At 42.2% G+C, this 21,985-nt stretch overlaps 1 protein-coding gene across 1 annotated transcript in view; it reads left to right on the top strand.

Moving 5' to 3' along the window:
• The window catches only part of LOC106576683 (uncharacterized), a 33,670-nt gene extending 14,356 nt beyond the window's left edge, over positions 1–19,314 (top strand). The window contains exons 3-8 of the mRNA XM_014153989.3: positions 4,991–5,152; positions 9,168–9,333; positions 10,176–10,309; positions 10,498–10,619; positions 17,139–17,243; positions 17,423–19,314. Coding sequence (XP_014009464.1) covers positions 4,991–5,152; positions 9,168–9,333; positions 10,176–10,309; positions 10,498–10,619; positions 17,139–17,205 — 651 coding nt within the window. The 3' untranslated portion in view covers positions 17,206–17,243; positions 17,423–19,314. The remainder of the gene's footprint in view (positions 1–4,990; positions 5,153–9,167; positions 9,334–10,175; positions 10,310–10,497; positions 10,620–17,138; positions 17,244–17,422) is intronic.
• The last annotated feature ends 2,671 nt before the right edge of the window (positions 19,315–21,985 follow it).

The raw sequence follows: 21,985 nt of genomic DNA on the forward strand, positions 1-21,985 counted from the left end.
GACTTTGTTTTGTACAACCCCCCCTAGTGCCCCTTGTCACCACAAATTACTTCAATGATGGGAGTCTCAGACCAGGGCCGGCCTGCCCAGTAAGCAAAATTAGGCAGCCGTCTATGGCGGCAGATTGACGGGGGAGGCATTTTCTAAGCTAAACTGACCAAGACGCACCTTCAACAACACATAAAACCTCACATAATTCTGCCCCAAAACATAATAAGCACAGACAGATGCCAACAGATGCCAACATCTTTTGGATGTCTTTTTTTTATCCTGTCCGGACGTCTTTTTTTGTGCGTTCAGGACCAGCCTCGAACCAATTATAGACGTCTATGTTTGGTTCAGATTTGGTGTGGTCAGACCAGACTTGATTTAAACGTCTACGGACTGTGATTTTTGTTCCGGTCTGGACAAAATCTTAACCAATCATAGACATCAATGTTTGGCTCAGATTTGGTCCGGTCTGGACAGGCCTTGATTTGGTCCAAAAATAGACATCTATAAATGACGTCTTTCAACTTTCATTCAGAACTGAAAATGAACCTGATTTCAACATCTGGAAAATGTATATTTTAAACATCCGGAAAATATGTATTTTCACCTTTAATTCAGAACCTAAATGTCTGGAAAATACTTGCTTTAGACATCTTTTCAACAACATTTTGCTTACTGTGAATATTCTATATATGTGGGGAATACGAGGGCAGCACATTTTTCTCTCTCCCCTAGGGGTGGCAGAACAGCCAGGAAGTATGTTGCGAACAACAGAGCAGCGGAAAGAATTTTGTTTGAGTCGTCAGGCTATATTTCCCCCTCTGTTGAAGGCTGTGTGGAACACTGGGAAATATGATGTCATAAAAGAATGAAGACGAGGGGAAAGACGGCAAGCCCTGCTAATTGAAATGGTGGTCCTGTCGAATTCCACAGCTGCAGCCCATAAGCTTGCACACGATATACAGTACTAAACACACTTTCTATGGGCTTCATATTCATTCCACTGATTCATCTATTTATGATTTACTGACCTGTGTTTATCGTGGTGCTCAAGACATCTGTAGAGTATGTGATAGGTGCTGTAAATAATATTTAAGCCCAATGCCAGGGATTGCAATGGGCCATACATTACTGATATAGCTGCTGAATTTATGGTAGACACCCAAGTACTTCCATGGGTTATTGTTGGCAGGTAGTAAGACAAACTTAGGTAGACCAGAGTCTTAGTGAGGTGTTGTTGGGGGCTAACAAAGAGAGGTAGCTAGCATCATTGGGGTTGTTAATCTCATCACTGACCCATATTGGCATTATGCCATACATTCTGTCTCTCTGTAAATCCTCAAGACCCCCTTTTCCTGTCAGCACAGACACACAGTGTGTTCCCCATAGAGTGCCAATGGAGATATACAACTCTCTCCCTAGATTGTGTGTGCTGAAAACAAATGGGTCTTCCGGACAGAAAACCAGTAAACGTGTACAGCACGTATCATTCTCCCTATCTCTGTGTGTACCTCACATCTGAGACCACATTCCTTTCTAACACTGTCATGTTTAGGAAAGTATTTTTGATGTGGCAGACACAGTGGAAATCTCCAGAACCAAGGCCTGAGGAGAGCCTCAGTTCTTCACAACAATCTTTGATATCAGCATATCGTGCTCACATTTTCTATGTTTAGCTCGAAAAATATGAAAATCCTCAAACTCCTCAAATGTTTCTCACTGTCAAGGCAACGGTTGGTCTTGTGTATTGGCTTCGGAAAATACTTGTCCATAGGTCTCATTTTAACAAATGCACCTCTCCTCTCTCTCTACGTCACACTTTCACAACTTTGAAGGAAAGGTGCCAAGTGAGAACTCATTCTCTAACTAGGCCAAAGCCTGGCATTCTATCTGCTAGCCAGCGATTCCCACATTTGAAACATTGTTACCCCCTCACAACCTATGGGGCCAGAAGAAGCTCTGAAAAAGGGTGGGGGCATTCCTGGACCCCGAGTGGTGATAAAAATCAGTCCCACCCTGCGTCCATCACCGCCGTAGCCGATCTGAGTAAGGCTACGGGGCCAGACGGAATACCAGGACGCTTACTCAGAGCATGCGCTGACCAGCTGGCAAGTGTCTTCACTGACATTTTCAAACTATCCCTGACCCGGTCTGTAATACCAACTTGTTTCAAGCAGATCATCATAGTACCCATGCCCAAGAACGCCAAGGTAAACTGCCTAAATGATTATCGCCCGTAGCACTCATATCTATAGCCATGAAATGCTTTGAAAGGCTCACATTTACACCATCATCCCAGACACCCTGGGCCCACTCCAATTCACATACCACTCCAACAGATCCACAGATGATGCAATCTCTATTGCACTCCACACTGCCCTCATCCACCTGGACAAAAGGAATATGTAGGAATGCTGTTCATTGACTACAGCTCAGCATTCAACACCATAGTCCCTCCAAGCTCAGTATCCAAGCTGGGGAACCTGGCACTTAATATCTCCATCTGCAACTGGATCCTGGACTTCCTGACAGTCCGCCCCCAGGCGGAGCGTAGACAACAATCCATCTGCCATGCTGACCATCAACACCGGGGCCCCTCAGGGGTGTGTGCTCATGTCCACATCACTAAGGAATTAACATGGTCCACACACACCCACACAGTTGTAAAGAGGGCACGACAGCGCCTCTTCCCCCTCAGGAGGCTGAAAAGATTTGTCATGGGCCCTCAGATCCTCCAAACGTTCTACAGCTGCACCATTGAGAGCATCTTGACTGGCTGCATCGCTGCTTGGTATGGCAACTGCTTGGGCGGATTGCAGAGGTCTTGAAAAAGAAGGGTCAACACTGCAAATATTGACTCTTTGCATCAACTTCATGTAATTGTCAATAAAAGCCTTTGACACTTATGAAATGCTTGTAATTATACTTCAGTATTCCATAGTAACATCTGACAAAAATATCTAAAGACACTGAAGCAGCAAACTTTGTGGAAATTAATATTTGTGTCATTCTCAAAACTTTTGGCCATAACTGTATACATAGCTACCTCAATTACCTCATTACCCTGCACATCGTCTCGCTACTGGTACTCCCGGTATATAGCCATGTTATTTTTACTCCTCATTGTTATTCATTATTCACTGTATTTATTCCTCACGCCACTATTTCAATTATTTTTTATCTTTAACTGCATTGTTAAAAAAGGCCCCGTAAGTAAGCAACTCACTGTTATTCTACACTTATTGTTTACAAAGCATGTGACAAATAAAAATTGATTTGAAGACTGCTACCTGTCTCATATCCTCGGCCCATGACTTACTGTGTGTGAGGAGGAATCTCCTCCTTATCTTAATGAGCCCCTGTAAAACAGAGCTGGGATGGCCAGGCTACAGGCCAGACTAAAGGAACAGGCACCTGATCACTGTCCACCCGACTGATCATCGCTGAGGCCCTGGTCAGGCACCTGCATGTCTGGGGAGATAAGGGGAGAGCCAGGACAGTACTGGACTTCTCCATGAGTCATTGACAAATGCTTTAAAACCACTGTCATGAGTAGCCGGTCAAGACTGTGTGTAATGGGCAGAAGGTTCCTATTTCCGTCAGAGGAAAGGAGTGATTTCAGTTCTCCTGACTGTTATGAATTTGTGTCCCATTGTTTGGCCTGCGTTTCCATTAGTGGACAGGTTCCTTACTGGAGTTTCACAGAAGTTGCACGGAAAAGTCTTCTGGGGGGAGAAAGGCTTCGAACTGAGCTTACTTCCTGCTTTTGTTGGGACACTGTGTGAAATGTGGATGATTGTATAAATATTTGCTCAAAATGTCCTTTTCATATTTCTGCAAACGTGAACATCTGCGCCTCTCGGGCTAACGGTCACACCATAAAACAAACATACAAACAATGGCACACAGCCATGTCTTTGTGTTCCCACACCAGTGCGGTCATAAGTTTGAACAAAATCGGCAATCACTTAACTTCTGCTCCAACCCTCTTAAAAGGCACTGCGTCTGTTTTCCCAGACCTTTTACTTACCTATTTCCATTTGGCCTCGTAAGCAATATGTTGACATCACCATGTTTAAGATGAACATCTTCGTGACTACCATGGGAATATAACAACCAGCCGCCACTGCCATCAATCAAACGACTACAAACGTATGCACTGCCACTATGGTATGACGAGAGATTATGCAATACAGTCAGGATGAGGCTAGACCCTAAGATAAATACATATGAGTCGCATAATCCCTTCCAGACTCGACTCCTCCTGGTCAATGTTGACATGAAGCTCGGGAAAGACTTAGTGGCCCACGGCAGCAGGGGAATGCATTTAGTAGTAAAACAAACTCAAACGATATGGTTAACAGGTAACAAGTCGTAAAATATCCCATAGGAACATTCCTGTTTAGATAAAAAGGTAATGAAATAAAAATGTGTTGAATACCAGAGAGGACGGATACCCTCCCCAGCAGGTTACATCATCTAACGTCACCCTCTTGTTAAATCCACTGATCCTCTCAGGCATATGATGCGGCACCTTTAAGGTGATGTTATGACTGGACCCAAGAATGTTTTTTTTTTTAATCACACATTAACTTTTTGGGTGGATTAGGGACCAGTCAATGGTTTAGCCTTTTATCAGGCATGACAAAGGAATGACAGAGTGATATAAACCACTGGAATCATTTGACCGTTTACCTCAACAATAGATTACAGCTCTCTCTCTCTCTCTTCCCCTCATAAAAACACTCAGTTCAATTACCTACAAGCAGTAGCCCAGTAAATCCCATTGCTTACTGGTTACTGGTTTACATTGTAAAGATAAGGAACTATACAAACAACACATTCTTACAACCTTTCCTCAGAGAACATGTGGTAGTGTCTTGAAACAAAATCTGTACATTTCACATCTAGTTCTCAACCGTAAAAGTTAAATTGGCAGCCCTACAGAGCCCTATGACCTCACTAAGCTCACCAAACCCTCCTCCCTTTGGTTCCTCAGGTCCACCAGGCCAGCTCCAACCCCCTGGGCTCCGGACTGGGCTACCTGGAGCACATCTGCCAGCTCATCGAGAAGATTGGTCAGCTCCAGGAGCACAACCTCAGGCTGCAGAAGCAGATCTGTGGTCTGCAGAAGGATGGAAAGATGACTAAGAACAAAGAGGTGAGTCACATACTGTACAGACAGTACTATACAGTATCATCATCAGCATACTCACATGGTGAGTGCTGGTCATTGGTGGGCACCCTGAGAAGAATCTCCATTAGGTTAAAGCATCTAGATTGGATTTATTGTCTTAAAAAATACAAAAAAATGGCGTCTTATCAAAAATAGGCTTCCGCCATACATTGTAAAAGGCCACTGTAGGTAGTGTAGGACAGACCCAAGATCCTCGATCTTTGATTTGGAGTTGACTGCTGTCCAGCTGGTGCAGAGATAGCCATACATGCCTTGAAGTGAGTGATTATGACCCACAGGGACGGACTGGCCAATTTTGGTCCATCTTTAGCCCAGCGGGCCTGTTTAAATTGGGATTTTAGTGCAGACCGATCATTATTGGGCCTATAATGGGGGCATCAAGGAAAATGAATTGGCCGATGTGGGGGCCTCGAGACAAAAATAATGGTCCGGTATGAGGGCCTCAAGGAAAATAAATTAGGGGTGTGTTAGACATGCCACGGACGATTTCTGGTCTCAGTACGTCCTTGCTCACTCATGCTGTCCCAGTGTACATTTAGCTGTTTCCAGAATGGCAGTGGGATGAAAGTGGATGAAAGTGTACTTAATAAATAGAACAGCTGGGTCCAGCAATCTTCAAACATCTGAGGCACACATTTAGGAAAGTCCTTATAGCATGGCACAGAGACACCTTTATGTTTATATCAATGTAATTGATAACAAGCGTCAGGGGCTTTTCCTGCCACCTGTTTAAAGAGAGAGCAGAGGAGTTTGGGTCTGTGGCTGGGACAATGGCGCATCATTCATGATGATAACTAGACCACCTGAAAAATCAACATCTGAACCACAGCAACATCATACAAACAAGATGATTTACCAGAATTGAAAAATAAATAAAGATTTATCAGTTTATATCTGAAATGATGTCCATGTTAGCTAATCATATTCTGTAGCTGTAATATCACAGCTATTCAAAATTAGATATAGATAAAGGTTCAAACAAATGTGGCTATGAAAATGCACAAAGGCAAGGCCAACGTCAGCATTAAAATAGGGCAGATTCTGTTTTTTTGTTTCTCTGTAGTAAGCACCATTTAGAGTAGCATTCCAGTAAACTCTCATAAAATAGCTAAAAGTCTTCTCAGTTAACAATGTATAACCTATAAAATCCCCAGGCCAGCTCTCCTCACTCTTGCTTTCCGTTCCCAAACAGGATGAATAAATTGGCTCTGAATGTAATCTTACCAACGCCAGAGAGAGAAAATACCATTGGTTATTTATGGATTTAAAAAAAAGTTGTGCCGTTGTTTTAAAGAATCTGTATGGTAATAACATGGGAACATGGGTGGAAATTAATAGAATAGAAAATTAGGAATGTAGAGTTTAGAGTCCTAACACCACCTCAATTTTATGTTTCAGTATCGGTTGAACCCAACTCAACAAGTGTTCATAGTTAGTCTTTCGGAATCAGCTCAACACAAGAAAAAAACCTGAACTTGGATTTGAAAAACAACAACCCAGGCACTAGATTTGGGTGACACCTTATTGCATTGTATTCAACTTTGCCCCCTCTCTTGTGACATTTGCCTGTGCTTCTAAAGAAAAGTACTTTGGCATTGTGTGGATGTCTCGCTTTCCTTTTGAGACTTTGGCACAATACCGGAGCGGCTACGTTCAGGGGGTTTCAGAGTGCTTGTTCCAAACTAGCTCTGTCAGTTTGGGCCTGGGGGCCGGAAAAGCTTTCCACTGAAGCAAAGGGTGAGCCCAGCAGGAGCCTACACTTCAAAGTCTTCAAAGAGAGAGAGAGAGAGACAGTGAGAGAGGGACAGTGAGAGGGACAGTGAGAAAGGGGCATTGAGAGAGGGACAGTGAGAGAGATCCCAAAAAGTGCTCATTCAAAAACAACTACATGCTCTCTAACAAAAACCCTCTTCAACAATCTTAGCAGGACTTACAATTCTTTAAGGTCACCAAATTCTGATATGATTTTACCTCGATGATTATAATTTTCCATTCAAATGTAAGATACACGGACATAATGTGGGTGTCATTCTCTCTGGGCCCAATCCAGTCTTGAAAGATGTGCACACGATTTTCAGATGGTTTTGAGGACCACCCCAGCTGTCCTCCCAAGCGTTTAGTAATAATTTCCCCTGCTGTGAGTGTTTCTATGTTTAGGCCACAAGCTGAAACATGTAGATGACACATCAAAAGGATGAGCAAGTCAGCTGGGGCACATCTAAGCCCCATGAATGGTGGTGCTGACACCTATGGTTCCCTGTGCCTAGGCCCATCTACCTGACCTTTCACATCAGCACCAGGGTCACTGCTGGGCTCATTATAAACACAGAGACCCAGACAATTGTATTAGAGCCAACCTACCCCAACCAGGGTGGTTTGGGGTTTCTTACGATCAGTCAGATGAACTGAGATGCACAAAAACATATCTAGAATAAATGCTAGAGTGGAAGAAAACTTTAATCAAGTTTCTAATGTGAGCAATGAATGTGAGCTCACTTGTTAGGCCTCAAGCTCCCCTTTTCCTTATTCTAAAATAAGTACTACCTCAGACAAAGGAGCCGTCCGAAGGCTGTCCCTGGGTTATTGAGAAACGGGATGTGATGAAGGGAACATTCCAGAGCCGGAGTGTTCTGGACCTTCCCTTTTCCCCTGAGTGCACAGAGACATAATGCCTCCAACAGTTTAATCCTCTTCTGTTGGTCAGAGGTCAAATGCCTGGTGTGGGCGGCCCTCTGAGTCCCCAAAGGTGGGAGCTGCCTCCTTCTAAGGGCTAAGTACACACAGATGGGGTGGTCCTTGGAGAGGGCAAAGACCACCCCTTCTCAGTAGAGGGGGTGTCTTCACAGAGGGGAGAGTGTGGTTGTGGGTCCAGCGGGGATATCAGACTGTGGTCAAAGTTCAGTAAAAACTAAAACAAAGCAGTGGAGCAGGACTTCAGTGGTCATTCATCATGCCATGCTTACCCATTTTTCGCTATTAACGTCCAGTGGTTGCATAACAGGCCATTCAGAGTCCAAATAAGGAATTCCGGGAGAGAGCACTGTCCAGAGATTATGTTATTTTAGTGTAGAGTTTGCACCATGTATCCAGGGTAGAGGTAACTTCAGTGCGGAGAATGAAATTATTTTGCACCAGATTAGGAAATGACTTCATCTAATGAGTCACTTGGGTTACAGCTCTGGGTTCTGAAGTTGTGCAGGTGGCGAGTGTGTAACATTCACGTGATGAAAAATCCCCCTACTGTAAAAGTGACACTGCAAGTTTGATTGTTAACAATGAAGCAGGAAAAAACAACTCTCGTCTCCAGGCTTTTATCTTATTCCATTTATGCTACTGCCAGGCATCTGCGTGGTTTGAACTTCAACAGGATTTTACGGTAGCGTTGATGTGACGTCCAGAGTTTCCTCAGCTGGGATAAACGGATGAGAACATTTTCCAACTCTAAACAATGACTCGGAAAGTCTCTCTGATTTTTCTATGAACTAACATACATGTATAGCGCACATGTCGTAGGCTTACGAGTAAAAATAGCTAGGCCTACTTTGGATAAGTTGATGTAGAGTTTTAAAGTACATTTTTTTTTAGGTTAGGTTGCCATAAATCCAACTCAATCTTGAAAAGAAATAGGAAAATACACACTATGTATGAAAACAACAAATCAGGTTATTACGTTAAAGTAAGTTTAAAATAGTAAAACATACTCAGATATCACATAACATTTTGGCAGCATAGAAGGCCCAAAACTGCAAGATTGTGATGGCCAAAGCACATTTTCAGTCTTTGTAACAGGTGGTTGCTGTCTGAGTCAAGTAAGTACTGTTGGAGGACCTTTGACCCACGAGCGAGAAAAACAGTAAAACAAGATTCTGATTGCAAATACATTTAATATGCAGTGTTTTCTCCAAGATCATTGTTTTGATGTGGTGGTTTGTCCCTCCTACTCACAGTCCTGTACCCTCTCTTCCTGTCTGTCCACCAGGACTTCTTCCTGCAGCACTGTAGCTGTGGAATGGCCGACCTGGCCTTTCAGGAGCAGAAAAGACATTCCAGGAGTGAGTTCCTGACCACCTCCATGAGTGGCACCCTCTCTGACCTTTCCACCATCCCTGAGGTCACACGTCCCACAGGACTCACAGCCATGAGAGGTGAGTTAACTGCTTAATAACACAATAACAACCCATAATCAACATCCAGTCAACTCTCCTCACTCAAAATCCAATAAATATTCCATACATTCTCAAAAAGTGTTTTTGTCGCAGTTCGACAGTCATTTCATCAGATGTTTTCGACGCAACCCTTTCGTTCCCTTCTTAAAACCACAGTGTATTATTTCATTGGCAGGTAGATTAGCACGCCTCATTCAGTCACACACAACGACATAAGGCCGAATTAAAATGAATGTTTCCCCAGATCTAATGGGTTTATTAAAACATTATTAGTGAATCTTAGGTTTCAAAACGTGACCGGGTGACACCCAAGGTGTGTTTTCGCCTTCTCATCATCTCACATAACATTCCAAGCAATGCTAGTCACCCAGCAACAGAGTCATTTCGCCAAATGTTTTTACCCTCCTGTTTTCGTGAGGGTCACATTCCCGCAGGTTGGCGGGTGACAGTACGGTGGTCCAGAGAAGACCGCTAAATTCTTACTTGAGCAGGAGAGGGAAATTCCTGGCATTCTGCATATGGAAGGAACATATAACGTACCATGGATTTAGGAATTTATTGCTCCTCCAATAGACAGGATTCTGGAAACTGGAGCTGGGAAGTAGGGGGATGGCAAATGGTCCTCCCTGTACTGCGATAACAGATTGAGGGGGTGGGGAGGTTGAGTGGGAAGTGGTGCCAGGGCGAAAACAGGGGGTCCTCTGGGACAGCTGATTCACATCACCATGTGTCATAGTAGTCTTCCCCCACGATGAGTATTCAGTGGTTCCAGCCCTCATGACACTAATTCATATCACATCTCTCTCTCCTTCTCTCTATAGAGAGTGACCAGGGTGGATGCCAGCCCCTGGTGCCCCTTTGTAGGAGTGGCCTGAATCGGAGGAGCTACACAGAGGGAGAGACACGCTCCTATCTCTTTGACAGTACAGAGGGTCTCTCTGCCCCACACAGACGGGTGAGTCACAAACATCCCTCCTCTGACTCACTGGGCTGTGCACAACAGCCTCAACCCCTGTTTGCGGTCCAAATATGTACATCTGCACAACACAATGTTACAGTATATTTAAAAACACACTGTCCTATCCAAACAGTGGGGAAATAACCTATTTTTTAACGCTGAGATATGTGTGTTTGGTTGTGTAGCTGAGTGAGAACTACACATGGGGCAGAGTGAAGGATCTGGTGAAGAAGACCAAGCTGAGAAACCAGAGCAGACTGGGACAGACATCTACCTCCCTGAAGAGATCCTGTCCACAGCTCTACTGGTGAGGACCTCTCAAGAAACTCTGAAGTCTATTCTAAAAATACTGTATTTCTTACTACAGTATTTACAGTACAGTATTTCTTAAACACACAAAGAAACATTAGGATTACCACGTTGGAAATGTGCACAAAACATAACAATCAGTACTTGGCTGTTGTCTCAACTTGTCGGCTATTTGAGATTGTCTGTTCTAGCTGAAGAAACTAAAAAAAGGTCACTAAAGATAACAGTTGGAGCTTGTTGGTCCTTCAAAGTTGTGTGAACATCTTGAACTGATCATGATACAAGAACAGAGGTCAAGTTGTAATTAATCACAGCTCTCTTTAGTTTCATCATCTTTTAAATCCTTTAGTCTTTGTAGAAAGAGGAGTTCAGACTGTCATTGGCAGTAGGTCATGGGTTGTGTTTGTAGAATGACTCAACTCCTGCTTTCTAGAAAGAAAAACACTGAAAATGTCCGACCAACTGATATCATGTTGCCATCTAGAGATAATTACTTAAAGCTACAATACGTCATTTTTTGGGCAAAATTTGCATCGAAACGTGAGGTATACAGTACCAGTCAAAAGTTTGGACACACCTACTCATTCCAGGGTTTATTTATTTTTACTATTTTCTACATTGTAGAATAATAGTGAAGACATCAAAACTATGAAATACATAACCAAAAAATGTGTTAAACAAATCAAAATACACTGCTCAAAAAAATAAAGGGAACACTTAAACAAAACAATGTAACTCCAAGTCAATCACACTTCTGTGAAATCAAACTGTCCACTTAGGACGCAACACTGATTGACAATACATTTCACATGCTGTTGTGCAAATGGAATAGATAACAGGTGGAAATTATAGGCAATTAGCAAGACACCCCCAATAAAGGCGTGGTTCTGCAGGTGGTGACCACAGACCACTTCTCAGTTCCTATGCTTCCTGGCTGATGTTTTGGTCACTTTTAAATGCTGGCGGTGCTTTCACTCTAGTGGTAGCATGAGACGGGGTCTACAACCCACACAAGTGGCTCAGGTAGTGCAGCTCATCCAGGATGGCACATCAAGGCGAGCTGTGGCAAGAAGGTTTGCTGTGTCTGTCAGCGTAGTGTCCAGAGCATGGAGGCGCTACCAGGAGACAGGCCAGTACATCAGGAGACGTGGAGGAGGCTGTAGGGGGGCAACAACCCAGCAGCAGGACCGCTACCTCCGCCTTTGTGCAAGGAGGAGCAGGAGGAGCACTGCCAGAGCCCTGCAAAATGACCTCCAGCAGGCCACAAATGTGCATGTGTCTGCTCAAACGGTCAGAAACAGACTCCATGAGGGTGGTATGAGGGTCCGACGTCCACAGGTGGGGGTTGTGCTTACAGCCCAACACCGTGCAGGACGTTTGGCATTTGCCAGAGAACACCAAGATTGGCAAATTCGCCACTGGCGCCCTGTGCTCTTCACAGATGAAAGCAGGTTCACACTGAGCACATGTAACAGACGTGACTGTCTGGAGACGCCGTGGAGAACGTTCTGCTGCCTGCAACATCCTCCAGCATGACCGGTTTGGCGGTGGGTCTGTCATGGTGTGGGGTGGCATTTCTTTGGGGGGCCGCACAGCTCTCCATGTGCTCGCTAGAGGTAGCCTGACTGCCATTAGGTACCGAGATGAGATCCTCAGACCCCTTGTGAGACCATATGCTGGTGCGGTTGGCCCTGGGTTCCTCCTAATGCAAGACAATGCTAGACCTCATGTGGCTGGAGTGTGTCAGCAGTTCCTGCAAGAGGAAGGCATTGATGCTATGGACTGGCCCGCCCGTTCCCCAGACCTGAATCCAATTGAGCACATCTGGGACATCATGTCTCGCTCCATCCACCAACGCCACGTTTCACCACAGACTGTCCAGGAGTTGGCGGATGCTTTAGTCCAGGTCTGGGAGGAGATCCCTCAGGAGACCATCCGCCACCTCACCAGGAGCATGCCCAGGTGTTGTAGGGAGGTCATACAGGCACATGGAGGCCACACACACTACTGAGCCTCATTTTGACTTGTTTTAAGGACATTACATCAAAGTTGGATCAGCCTGTAGTGTGGTTTTCCACTTTAATTTTGAGTGTGACTCCAAATCCAGACCTCTATGGGTTGATAAATTGGATTTCCATTGATTATTTTTGTGTGATTTTGTTGTCAGCACATTCAACTATGTAAAGAAAAAAGTATTTAATAAGATTATTTCATTCATTCAGATCTAGGATGTGTTATTTAGTGTTCCCTTTATTTTTTGAGCAGTGTATATATTTTATATTTGAGATTCTTCAAAGTAGCCATCCTTTGCCTTGATGACAGCTTTGCACACTCTTGGCATTCTCTCAACCAACTTCATGAGGCAGTCACCTGAAATGCATTTTAACTAACAGGTGTGCCTTGCTAAAAGTAAACATTTGGAATTTCTTTCCTTTTTAATGCGTTTGAGCCAATCAGTTGTGTTGTGACAAGGTAGGGTTGGTATACAGAAGATAGCCCTTTTTGGTAAAAGACCAAGTCCATATTATGGCAATAACAGCTCAAATAAGCAAAGAGAAACGACAGTCCATCATTACTTTAAGACATGAAGGTCAGTCAATACAGAACATTTCAAGGAATTTGAATGTTTCTTCAAGTGCCGTCGCAAAAACCATCAAGCACTATGATGAAACTGGCTCTCATGAGGACCGCCACAGGAAAGGAAGACCCAGAGTTACCTCTGCTGCAGAGGATAAGTTCATTAGAGTTGCCAGCCTCAGAAATTGCAGCCCAAATAAATGCTTCACAGAGTTCAGGTAACAGACACATCTCAACATCAACTGTTCAGAGGAGACTGTGTGAATCAGGCCTTCATGTTCGAATTGCTGCAAAGAAACCACTACTAAAGGACACCAGTAAGAAGAAGAGACTTGCTTGGGTCAAGAAACACATGCAATGGACATTAGACCAGTGGAAATCTGTCCTTTTGATGAGTCCAAATTTGAGATTTTTGGTTCCAACCGCCGTGTCGTTGTGAGACGCAGAGTAGGTGAACGGATGATCTCCGCATGTGTGGTTCCCACTGTGAATCATGGAGGAGGTGGTGTGATGGTGTGGGGGTGCTTTGCTGGTGACACTGATTTATTTAGAATTCAAGGCACACCTAACCTCACTAGGGTAGGGGGCACTATTTTCACCTCCGGATGAAAAGCGTGCCCAAAGTAAACTGCCTGCTACTCAGGCCCAGAAGCTAGGATATGCATATAATTAGTACTCCAAAGTTTCTAAAACTGTTAAAATAATGTCTGTGAGTATAACAGAACTGAAATGGCAGGTGTAAACCTGAGGAAAATCCATCCAGGAAGTGCCATTACTTTGAAATGGCTGTTTTTCCAATGAAAGCCTATCCACTATTTAAAGGGATAGGACCCAGATTCCGTTCCCTATGGCTTCCACTAGTCTTTAGACATTGTTTCAGTCTTTAGACATTGTTTCAGGCTTTTATTCTGAAAAATTAGGGAGAATGACAACATTGAGTGAGTGGAAACTGAGATGTCCTCAGAGCTGGTTAGTGCGCATGACCGAGAGCGCGCCTTTCTTGTTTTTCTTTAATATTGACGACACTATTGTCCGGTTGAAATATTATCGATTATTTAGGCTAAAAACAACCTGAGGATTGATTATAAACATCGTTTGACATGTTTCTATGAACTTTACGGATACTATTTGGAATTTTCGTCTGCCGCTAGTGACCGCATTTGAGCCATTGGATTACTGAACAAAATGCGCCAACAAGAGTTTTTTGAGTATAAAGAGGGACTTTATCGAACAAAACAAACATTTATGTTGTGTAACATGGAGTCTTGTGAATGCAACCATATGAAGATCATCATAGGTAAGTGATTCATTTTATTGCTATTTCTGACTTTCGTGACTAATCTACTTGGCTGGTAACTGTACGTAATGTTTTGTGTGCTGAGCGCTGTCCTCAGATAATCGTATGGTTTGCTTTCGCCGTAAAGCCTTTTTGAAATCTGACACGGTGGCTGGATTAACAAGAAGTTAAGCCTTATTTTGATGTAATACACATATATTTTCAAGAATGTTAAATATTTGAATTGAGTATTTTTGAATTTCGTGCCCTGCAATTTCACTGGATGTTGGCCAGGTGGGACGCTACCGTCCCACACCCCCTAGAAAGGCTAACCAGCATGGCTACCACAGCATTCTGCAGCGATACGCCATCCCATCTGGTTTGCGTTTTGTGGGACTATCATATGCTTTTCAACAGGACAATGTCACACCCCCAGGCTGTGTATGGGTTATTTCACCAAGAAGGAGAGTGATGGTGATGCATCAGGTGACCTGGCCTCCACAATCACCTGACCTCAACCCAATTAAGATGGTTTGGGATGAGTTGGACAGTAGAGTGAAGGAAAAGCAGCCAACAGGTGCTCAGCATATGTGGGAACTCCTTCAAGACTGTTGGAAAGCATTCCAGGTGAAGCTGGTTGAGAGAATGCCAAGAGTGTGCAAAGCTGTCATCAAGGCAAAGGGTGGCTACTCAAATTATAAAATGTATTTCGATTTGTTTAACACTTTTTTGGTTACTATATGATTCCATATGTGTTATTTCATAGTTTTGATGTCTTCACTATTATTCTACAATGTAGAAAATAGTACAAATAAAGAAAAACCCTGGAATGAGGAGGCGTGCCCAAAATTTTGACTGGTATTGTAAATCTGTCATTCTCATTGAAAGCAAGTCTATTTTTACATTTCAGTCATTTAGCAGACGCTCTTATCCAGAGCGACTTACAGTAGTGAATGCATACATTTCATTTCATAAATTTTTTTGTACTGGCCCCCCGTGGGAATCGAACCCACAACCCTGGCGTTGCACACACCATGCTGGCGTTGCAAACACCATGCTCTACCAACTGAGCCACAGGGAAGTTGTATATCTGCTCTGTGTGTGCTATTTCTATGCTGCCCGTTTTTAAGTTTTGTTTTTGCGTCTTTTACCCTCGGTTTTGTACAAAATACAATATTTTTGCTTATGGAAAATATATTTCACAGCGGTTTCGATGGTACAACAACTCTCTATACTATACTTGCTTGTTTTGTCACATAAACGGAAATTAGGCAAACTAATAGAACTTTAGCAACCAGGAAATGCAATCTGGTCTCAGAGCATTTCGTATTATTCTGTAAGTAAAATCCATGTTTGGTATGGTTACATAAGACAGATGCTTACTTAAGGCAAGAACAAAAGGAGGGTGGTTTTACGGGATGGATAAGTTGTCGTATAAATTGAATGTCTTGCAACTCAAAGATCGCGAGTTAAAATCTCATCTCGGACAACTTTAGCATTTTAGCTCATTTAAAACTTTTCAATGACTTACTACTTTTTAGCTACATTGCAACTACTTAGCATGCAAGTTATATCTTCCCGTAACCCTAACCCTTTAAAATAAACTAATAAACTTAACCCTAACCCTAACACCTAGCCCAGCTAATGTTAGCCTCCTAGCCACCTAGGTAGAATTCGTAACATATTATACTTTTAGAAAATTCGTAACCTATTGTACGTTTTGCAAATACGTAACTTTAACACAAATTATAATTCACAATATTTCATACGAAATGGGTGATGGACATGCACAAATTAATACATACCATACGAAACGTAGCATATCATACTAAATGGAGTGTCTCGGATTTACGTAGAGAATAATGTGAAATGCTCTGAGACCAGGTTGGGAAATGGTGGAGCGTTTCAGCATAGTGCATCTTTAAATAAAATGACTTTAATATTGCTATTTAAATCAGATATATACCCAATGTGGCTCCAACCTACCTCATTTGTTGAACAAAACACAATGTAGTACAACACTAATGAGTTCTACATAATGTCATCATGTAGTCCTATTAAAATAACAATGTACTCATTCTCTAACTGCATCATGCTGAATTCATGTGTCAGCTTTTTTTTTAACACACAGGAATCTACGTCAACATAATTGGAGTACTTAAAAAAAAGAGGTAGATATTTTGGGTTAGAAAATGTTGGAAGAACCAAAACTATATGACAGGTTCTTGACAAATCATTTCAGATTTCTTTTTTTAATGCGAGTCAGTGGAAGAATTGTGGTATTCTGTTGTTTGAAGGTTGTAGAACACAGGAATCTGGTGGGAGTTGCAGGGCTTGAGGAAAGAACAGCTATTTCTTTGGCCCTTCAACCTATTCCACATGCTGGATGGGGCACTCCTCAGACAGAGGGTGGGAGCTTGGCACGGACCCAGACGATTAGCGGAGGGGTTGCCGTGTCAGGTTTGAGGTATGCTGGGAGGAGTTGGAGAATTCCCAATGTATTTCACAGTGGTCCAATGAGATATAGAGATTCTATGCATAATTTATCTAAAGGGAGACCCTCTCTTGGAAATAAATGCATGTGGAAAAAAAACATCCTGGTCTCAACCAGCTCATTGTAACAGCATTGGAGCACACCAATAACAATGCCCAATTTCCCTACAGCCCTGACCTGGGACCAGTGGAACTATCAGGAAGAAACAGGAACTCCATGGTCGCCTTGGGCCATTAGAAGAAACTGGACTTCCAGTGGCCCCAATAACAAAGAAGGTACACAAAGTTCGGAAACATTCAAAATATTGCTAACATGTTGGAAGCACCCTGTGAACGTACAAGTACAACTAATATAGCAGCTATCATATGATTAATGGTCAGCGTATCTTAAAGCTATCCATAGAGGTGAAGAGGCAACACTTTTTAAACACCGAACGTCTTTGTTTTCTACCTAGATACGAAACAGATGGCCCAAAGTGGGAAGAGACAGCCCTGAAGAGGAGGACAAAGTGAAGTTGAACAGATTCTTGACTGGACTGGGATAGGATGAGTGTGAAAGGAGGGATGAGAGAAAGAACACTTGTGATGGATGACAAAATTTGAGTGAGGAGTGAAAAGAAAACAAAAAGATGGATGGTGATAGACATCTATCTCTCTTGAGATACAATTCTAAAATAAGGGATTTTATTGTTTCAAATAAGGGAACATTGGTATGTATATGAGAATAGAGATGCATTTACTCCACAATGTACATGAAAACGATATAAATTATTTAATCTTGTACTATACTCGTTTTCTATACAATTCATATGGTAGCTTAATGTCTTTAAATTTATTTTATTCATTCAGGCTGACATTTCAATACTGTGTTGATGGAGCAAACAATAACTCTTTGATATGGTAGTTTCATCTAAGAAATAGACAATATTCTGGGGTGGAAATAAAGACTTGGATTATCAGTAACTTAATCTGAATAATATTGACAGTGATTAAATACAGTGCATTAGAAAAGGTTGCTTGTTGTATCTTGCTTTCGTCTATGGTAAAGTCTGCTCCCCGATTGAACAGGGCTGCATAATAATATTATTTACAATTGTCTGGTGATCCATTATGTGAGAGAGAAGTCTACAGTAAGACAAATCATGCTCCCTTGAACAAATGTGAAACATACACATATCGTACATATTCCAGAATTGTACTTTCAGAATCTATACAACATATTTAGTGTGATTTATCTTCTTGTTTTGAGTGTAGGCCTATATAGGCTAGGTGTTTGCAATATGTACCATACATGGATGACAGATTGTGGTGTATATGTTGTGTGATTGTGCTGTATATAACACATGTTCATGTAGTGTGTGTACAGTCAGTATGTATGTACAGGAGAGGAGTTATGTCTGTAAATTCCTATGTCTATATGATGGAAAGTTATCATTTTTGGAGAGAGGTTCAAGATCCCTAAAGTTAAAAACTGCTGTCAGATGTTACGATGACGTTTGTGATGCATTGCCCTAAGGTATTTTAATGTTCCTGTCAAACATTTATGTTAAAAAAAACAGTCAATATTTTTTTTATATCAATTGATATCACTACAAGGTGTGATTTATCAGAGTCTGCTGTTGCTCTTGTTCATCTTCAAGATATATATTGTTTTTGATCGGGACATGCAAGTCTGGTTTGACTAGCTGACAGTGATTTAGCTTTTCTACACCACTGTTACATCACTATGAGGTCATTTGATAACAGACAGGCGAAACAAGTGCCACGGTGCCTTGGAAATCTCACTGGGTAACTAGAGAAGGTAAGTTTCACACAGAAACTTTGGAAAGGATTATTAAATTGGCTTTAAAGCCTTGACACCTACCTGAAATACAGCAGCAGATCATTTCAACTGCTCAAAACTGTCCATTGTGTTAATGACAGGAATGGAGTTAATCAAATTTTACAAGACACTAATCCCACAGAAAGAACACAAACAATAGTTAGTTATCCAGTATGTACTTCAGCAACGTGAACTAGAGTGTAGTACAACACTAATGAGTTCTACATAATGTCATCATGTAGTCCTACTAAAATAATAATGTACTCATTCTCTAACTGTATCATACTGAATTAATGTACCTCTAAATACTCTAATCAAGTAGAATATAAATGTGTTGCAACTGAGAGGCAGTAAATGCTGTCAATATGTATGATACATTTGTCGGGCTGGTAACTAAAGACAAAAGATAGTGATATCTGTATATTGTATATTGTGCAATTTACTGCAATGGATGAAAAATCTCAATATGCATATTGCATCATTATTCAAAGTTATTTTTCAAAATAAAGTTGACATTTCCTAAGACATGAAATGTGTGCTGTGCTTCTGTGCTTTTAGATCACTCACTCCCACTCACAGGATATGAAGCAAATCATGTTTCTCATAGAAAGAAGGACGTAAAGAGCACTACCTCACTAGAAACTAGCTGATCTTGCAAATAAGTGGAAAGGAACACTCAACTGTGTGTCCTTAGACAGAGATTCCCCTCTCTTTATGATTCATACTAATAAGTAATGAATACTTATTCTCATCCAGGTAGAACTGCAGGAAGCGGACCAGCCTTTTCCAATTAGAGAGGACCTTCACAGCCAGTGACTCGGGAGATTCATACCTCTTTCTGTCCAGGCTGAACATTTGCTGGATAAAAGACAGAATCCGACCCTGGAAACACAGAAGGGTATCTGTCACTATAGTGAAGATGAAGGGAAACTCCTTGATCGCCACATCGTGGTAAAGTAGGTCTGTATCAAAGACAAAAATTCTAACTGGATCTATGGGTATTGAAAGGATACTATACAGTATTAAATGACTACAACATATGGAGCAAAGCAAGCTGACTTACTCACAGCTGAGAGAAGGACAACAACAAATAGGCCTATAGCAGGTATTCCCAAACTGGGGTACGCCAAAAAAAAATGTGATTCACATTTTTGCTAATACAAATTCCTTCACATTTTCAAACAGTCCATTTATATACATTTGGGTTATGTTTTTTTCTCACCTGAGTAGCCTCATTTCACTGCCAAAAATATCATTAAACCATCTAGTGTTCATCGAAATAACAACAATGTCAAATACAGGTAGCCTAGTCAAATAATTAACATCCAATCACATTAACCATTACTCTCTCATGGGAATTCCACTAATGGTCTGTATGTAGCTGCTGTTCATGTTTGTATCTGTACTGATGGCGCAAAAGCCATGACAGAGAGGCATAGTGGAGTGGTAATGCACGTGCAAGTTGTTGCTCATGATGCCACTTGTGTCACGACTTCCGCCGAAGTCGGTCCCTCTCCTTGTTCGGGCGGCGTTCGGCGTCACCGGTCTTCTAGCCATCGCCAATCCACCTTTAATTTTCCATTTGTTTTGTCTTGTTTTCCCACACACCTGGTTTACATTCCCTCATTGCCTGTCGTATATATAACCCTCTATTCCCCCCCATGTCTGTGTGTGAAATTGTTTATCGTCAGGGTGGCACGCTTCCGGCTGGTTTGCGCCGGGTTATGTTTTACACCCGTGCTTTGTGGCAGCCGGTACTTTGTACTTTGTATTTGTACGTTGTGCTGCCTCACTTGTGCTTTGGGCATTTGTATTTGTGACGCGGTTGTGTTGTTTTCTATATTGCCTCAGTAAAGTGCTTTGTCCACTCATCTCTGCTCTCCTGCGCCTGACTTCCATGCACCAGCTACACCCACCGCTTTGACAACTTGGGTACACTGCAGTATCCACCGAGAGGCTTTGCTGCCAAGGGAATGCCTGACCGCTTGAAAGACGTTTTGGACACTACAGTGAAAATGGTTAACTTTGTTAAAGCAAGGCCCCTGAACTTTCGTGTATTTTCTGCACCATGCAATGATATGGGCAGCGACCATGTAACGCTTTTTCAACATACAGAAGTGCGCTGGTTATCAACGGGCAAAGTATTGACACGTTTTTTAATTGAGAGACAAGCTTAAAGTTTTCTTTACTGACCGTCATTTTGACTTGTCTGACCGCTTGCATGATGACGAGTTTCTCACACGACTGGCCTATCTGGATGATGTTTTTTCTCACCTGAATGTCTGAATCTAGGATTACAGGGACTATATTCAATGTGCGGGACAAAATTGAGGCTATGATTAAGAAGTTGGAGCTCTTCTCTGTCTGCATTAACAAGGACAACACACAGGTCTTTCCATCATTGTATGATTTTTTGTGTGCAAATGAACTCAAGCTTACGAACAATGTAAAGTGTGACATAGCGAAGCACCTGAGTGAGTTGGGTGCGCAATTACGCAGGTACTTTCCCGAAATGGAGGACACAAACAACTGGATTCGTTATCCCTTTCATGCCCTGCCTCCAGTCCACTTACCGATATCTGAACAAGAGAGCCTCATTGAAATTGCAACAAGCGGTTCTGTGAAAATGTAACTTAATCAGAAGCCACTGCTAGATTTCTGGATTAGGATGCGCTCAGAGTATTCTGCCTTGGAAAAGCGCGCTGTTAAGACACTGATGCCCTTTGCAACCACGTATCTATGTGAGAGTGGATTCTCGGCCCTCACTAGCATGAAAACTAAATACAGGCACAGACTATGTGGAAAATTATTTAAGACTGAGACTCTTTCCAATACAACCCAACATTGCAGAGTTATGTGCATCCTTTCAAGCACACCCTTCTCATTAACATCAAATGTTATTTGTCACATACACATGGTTAGCAGATGTTAATGCGAGTGGAGCGAAATGCTTGTGCTTCTAGTTCCGACCATGCAGTAATATCTAACAAGTAATCTAACCTAACAATTTCACAACAACTACCTTAAACACACAAGTGTAAAGGAATGAATATAGAATATGTACATAAAAATATAGGAATGAGCGATGGCCGAACGGCATAGGCAAGATGCAGTAGATGGTATAGAGTACAGTATATACATATGAGATGAGTAATGTAGGGTATGTAAACATTATATAAAGTGGCATTGTTTAAAG

Source organism: Salmo salar, chromosome 18 (genome assembly GCF_965601325.2).
Source record: "Salmo salar chromosome 18, fSalSal1, whole genome shotgun sequence".
In the NCBI taxonomy this organism is placed as follows: Eukaryota; Metazoa; Chordata; class Actinopteri; order Salmoniformes; family Salmonidae; genus Salmo; species Salmo salar.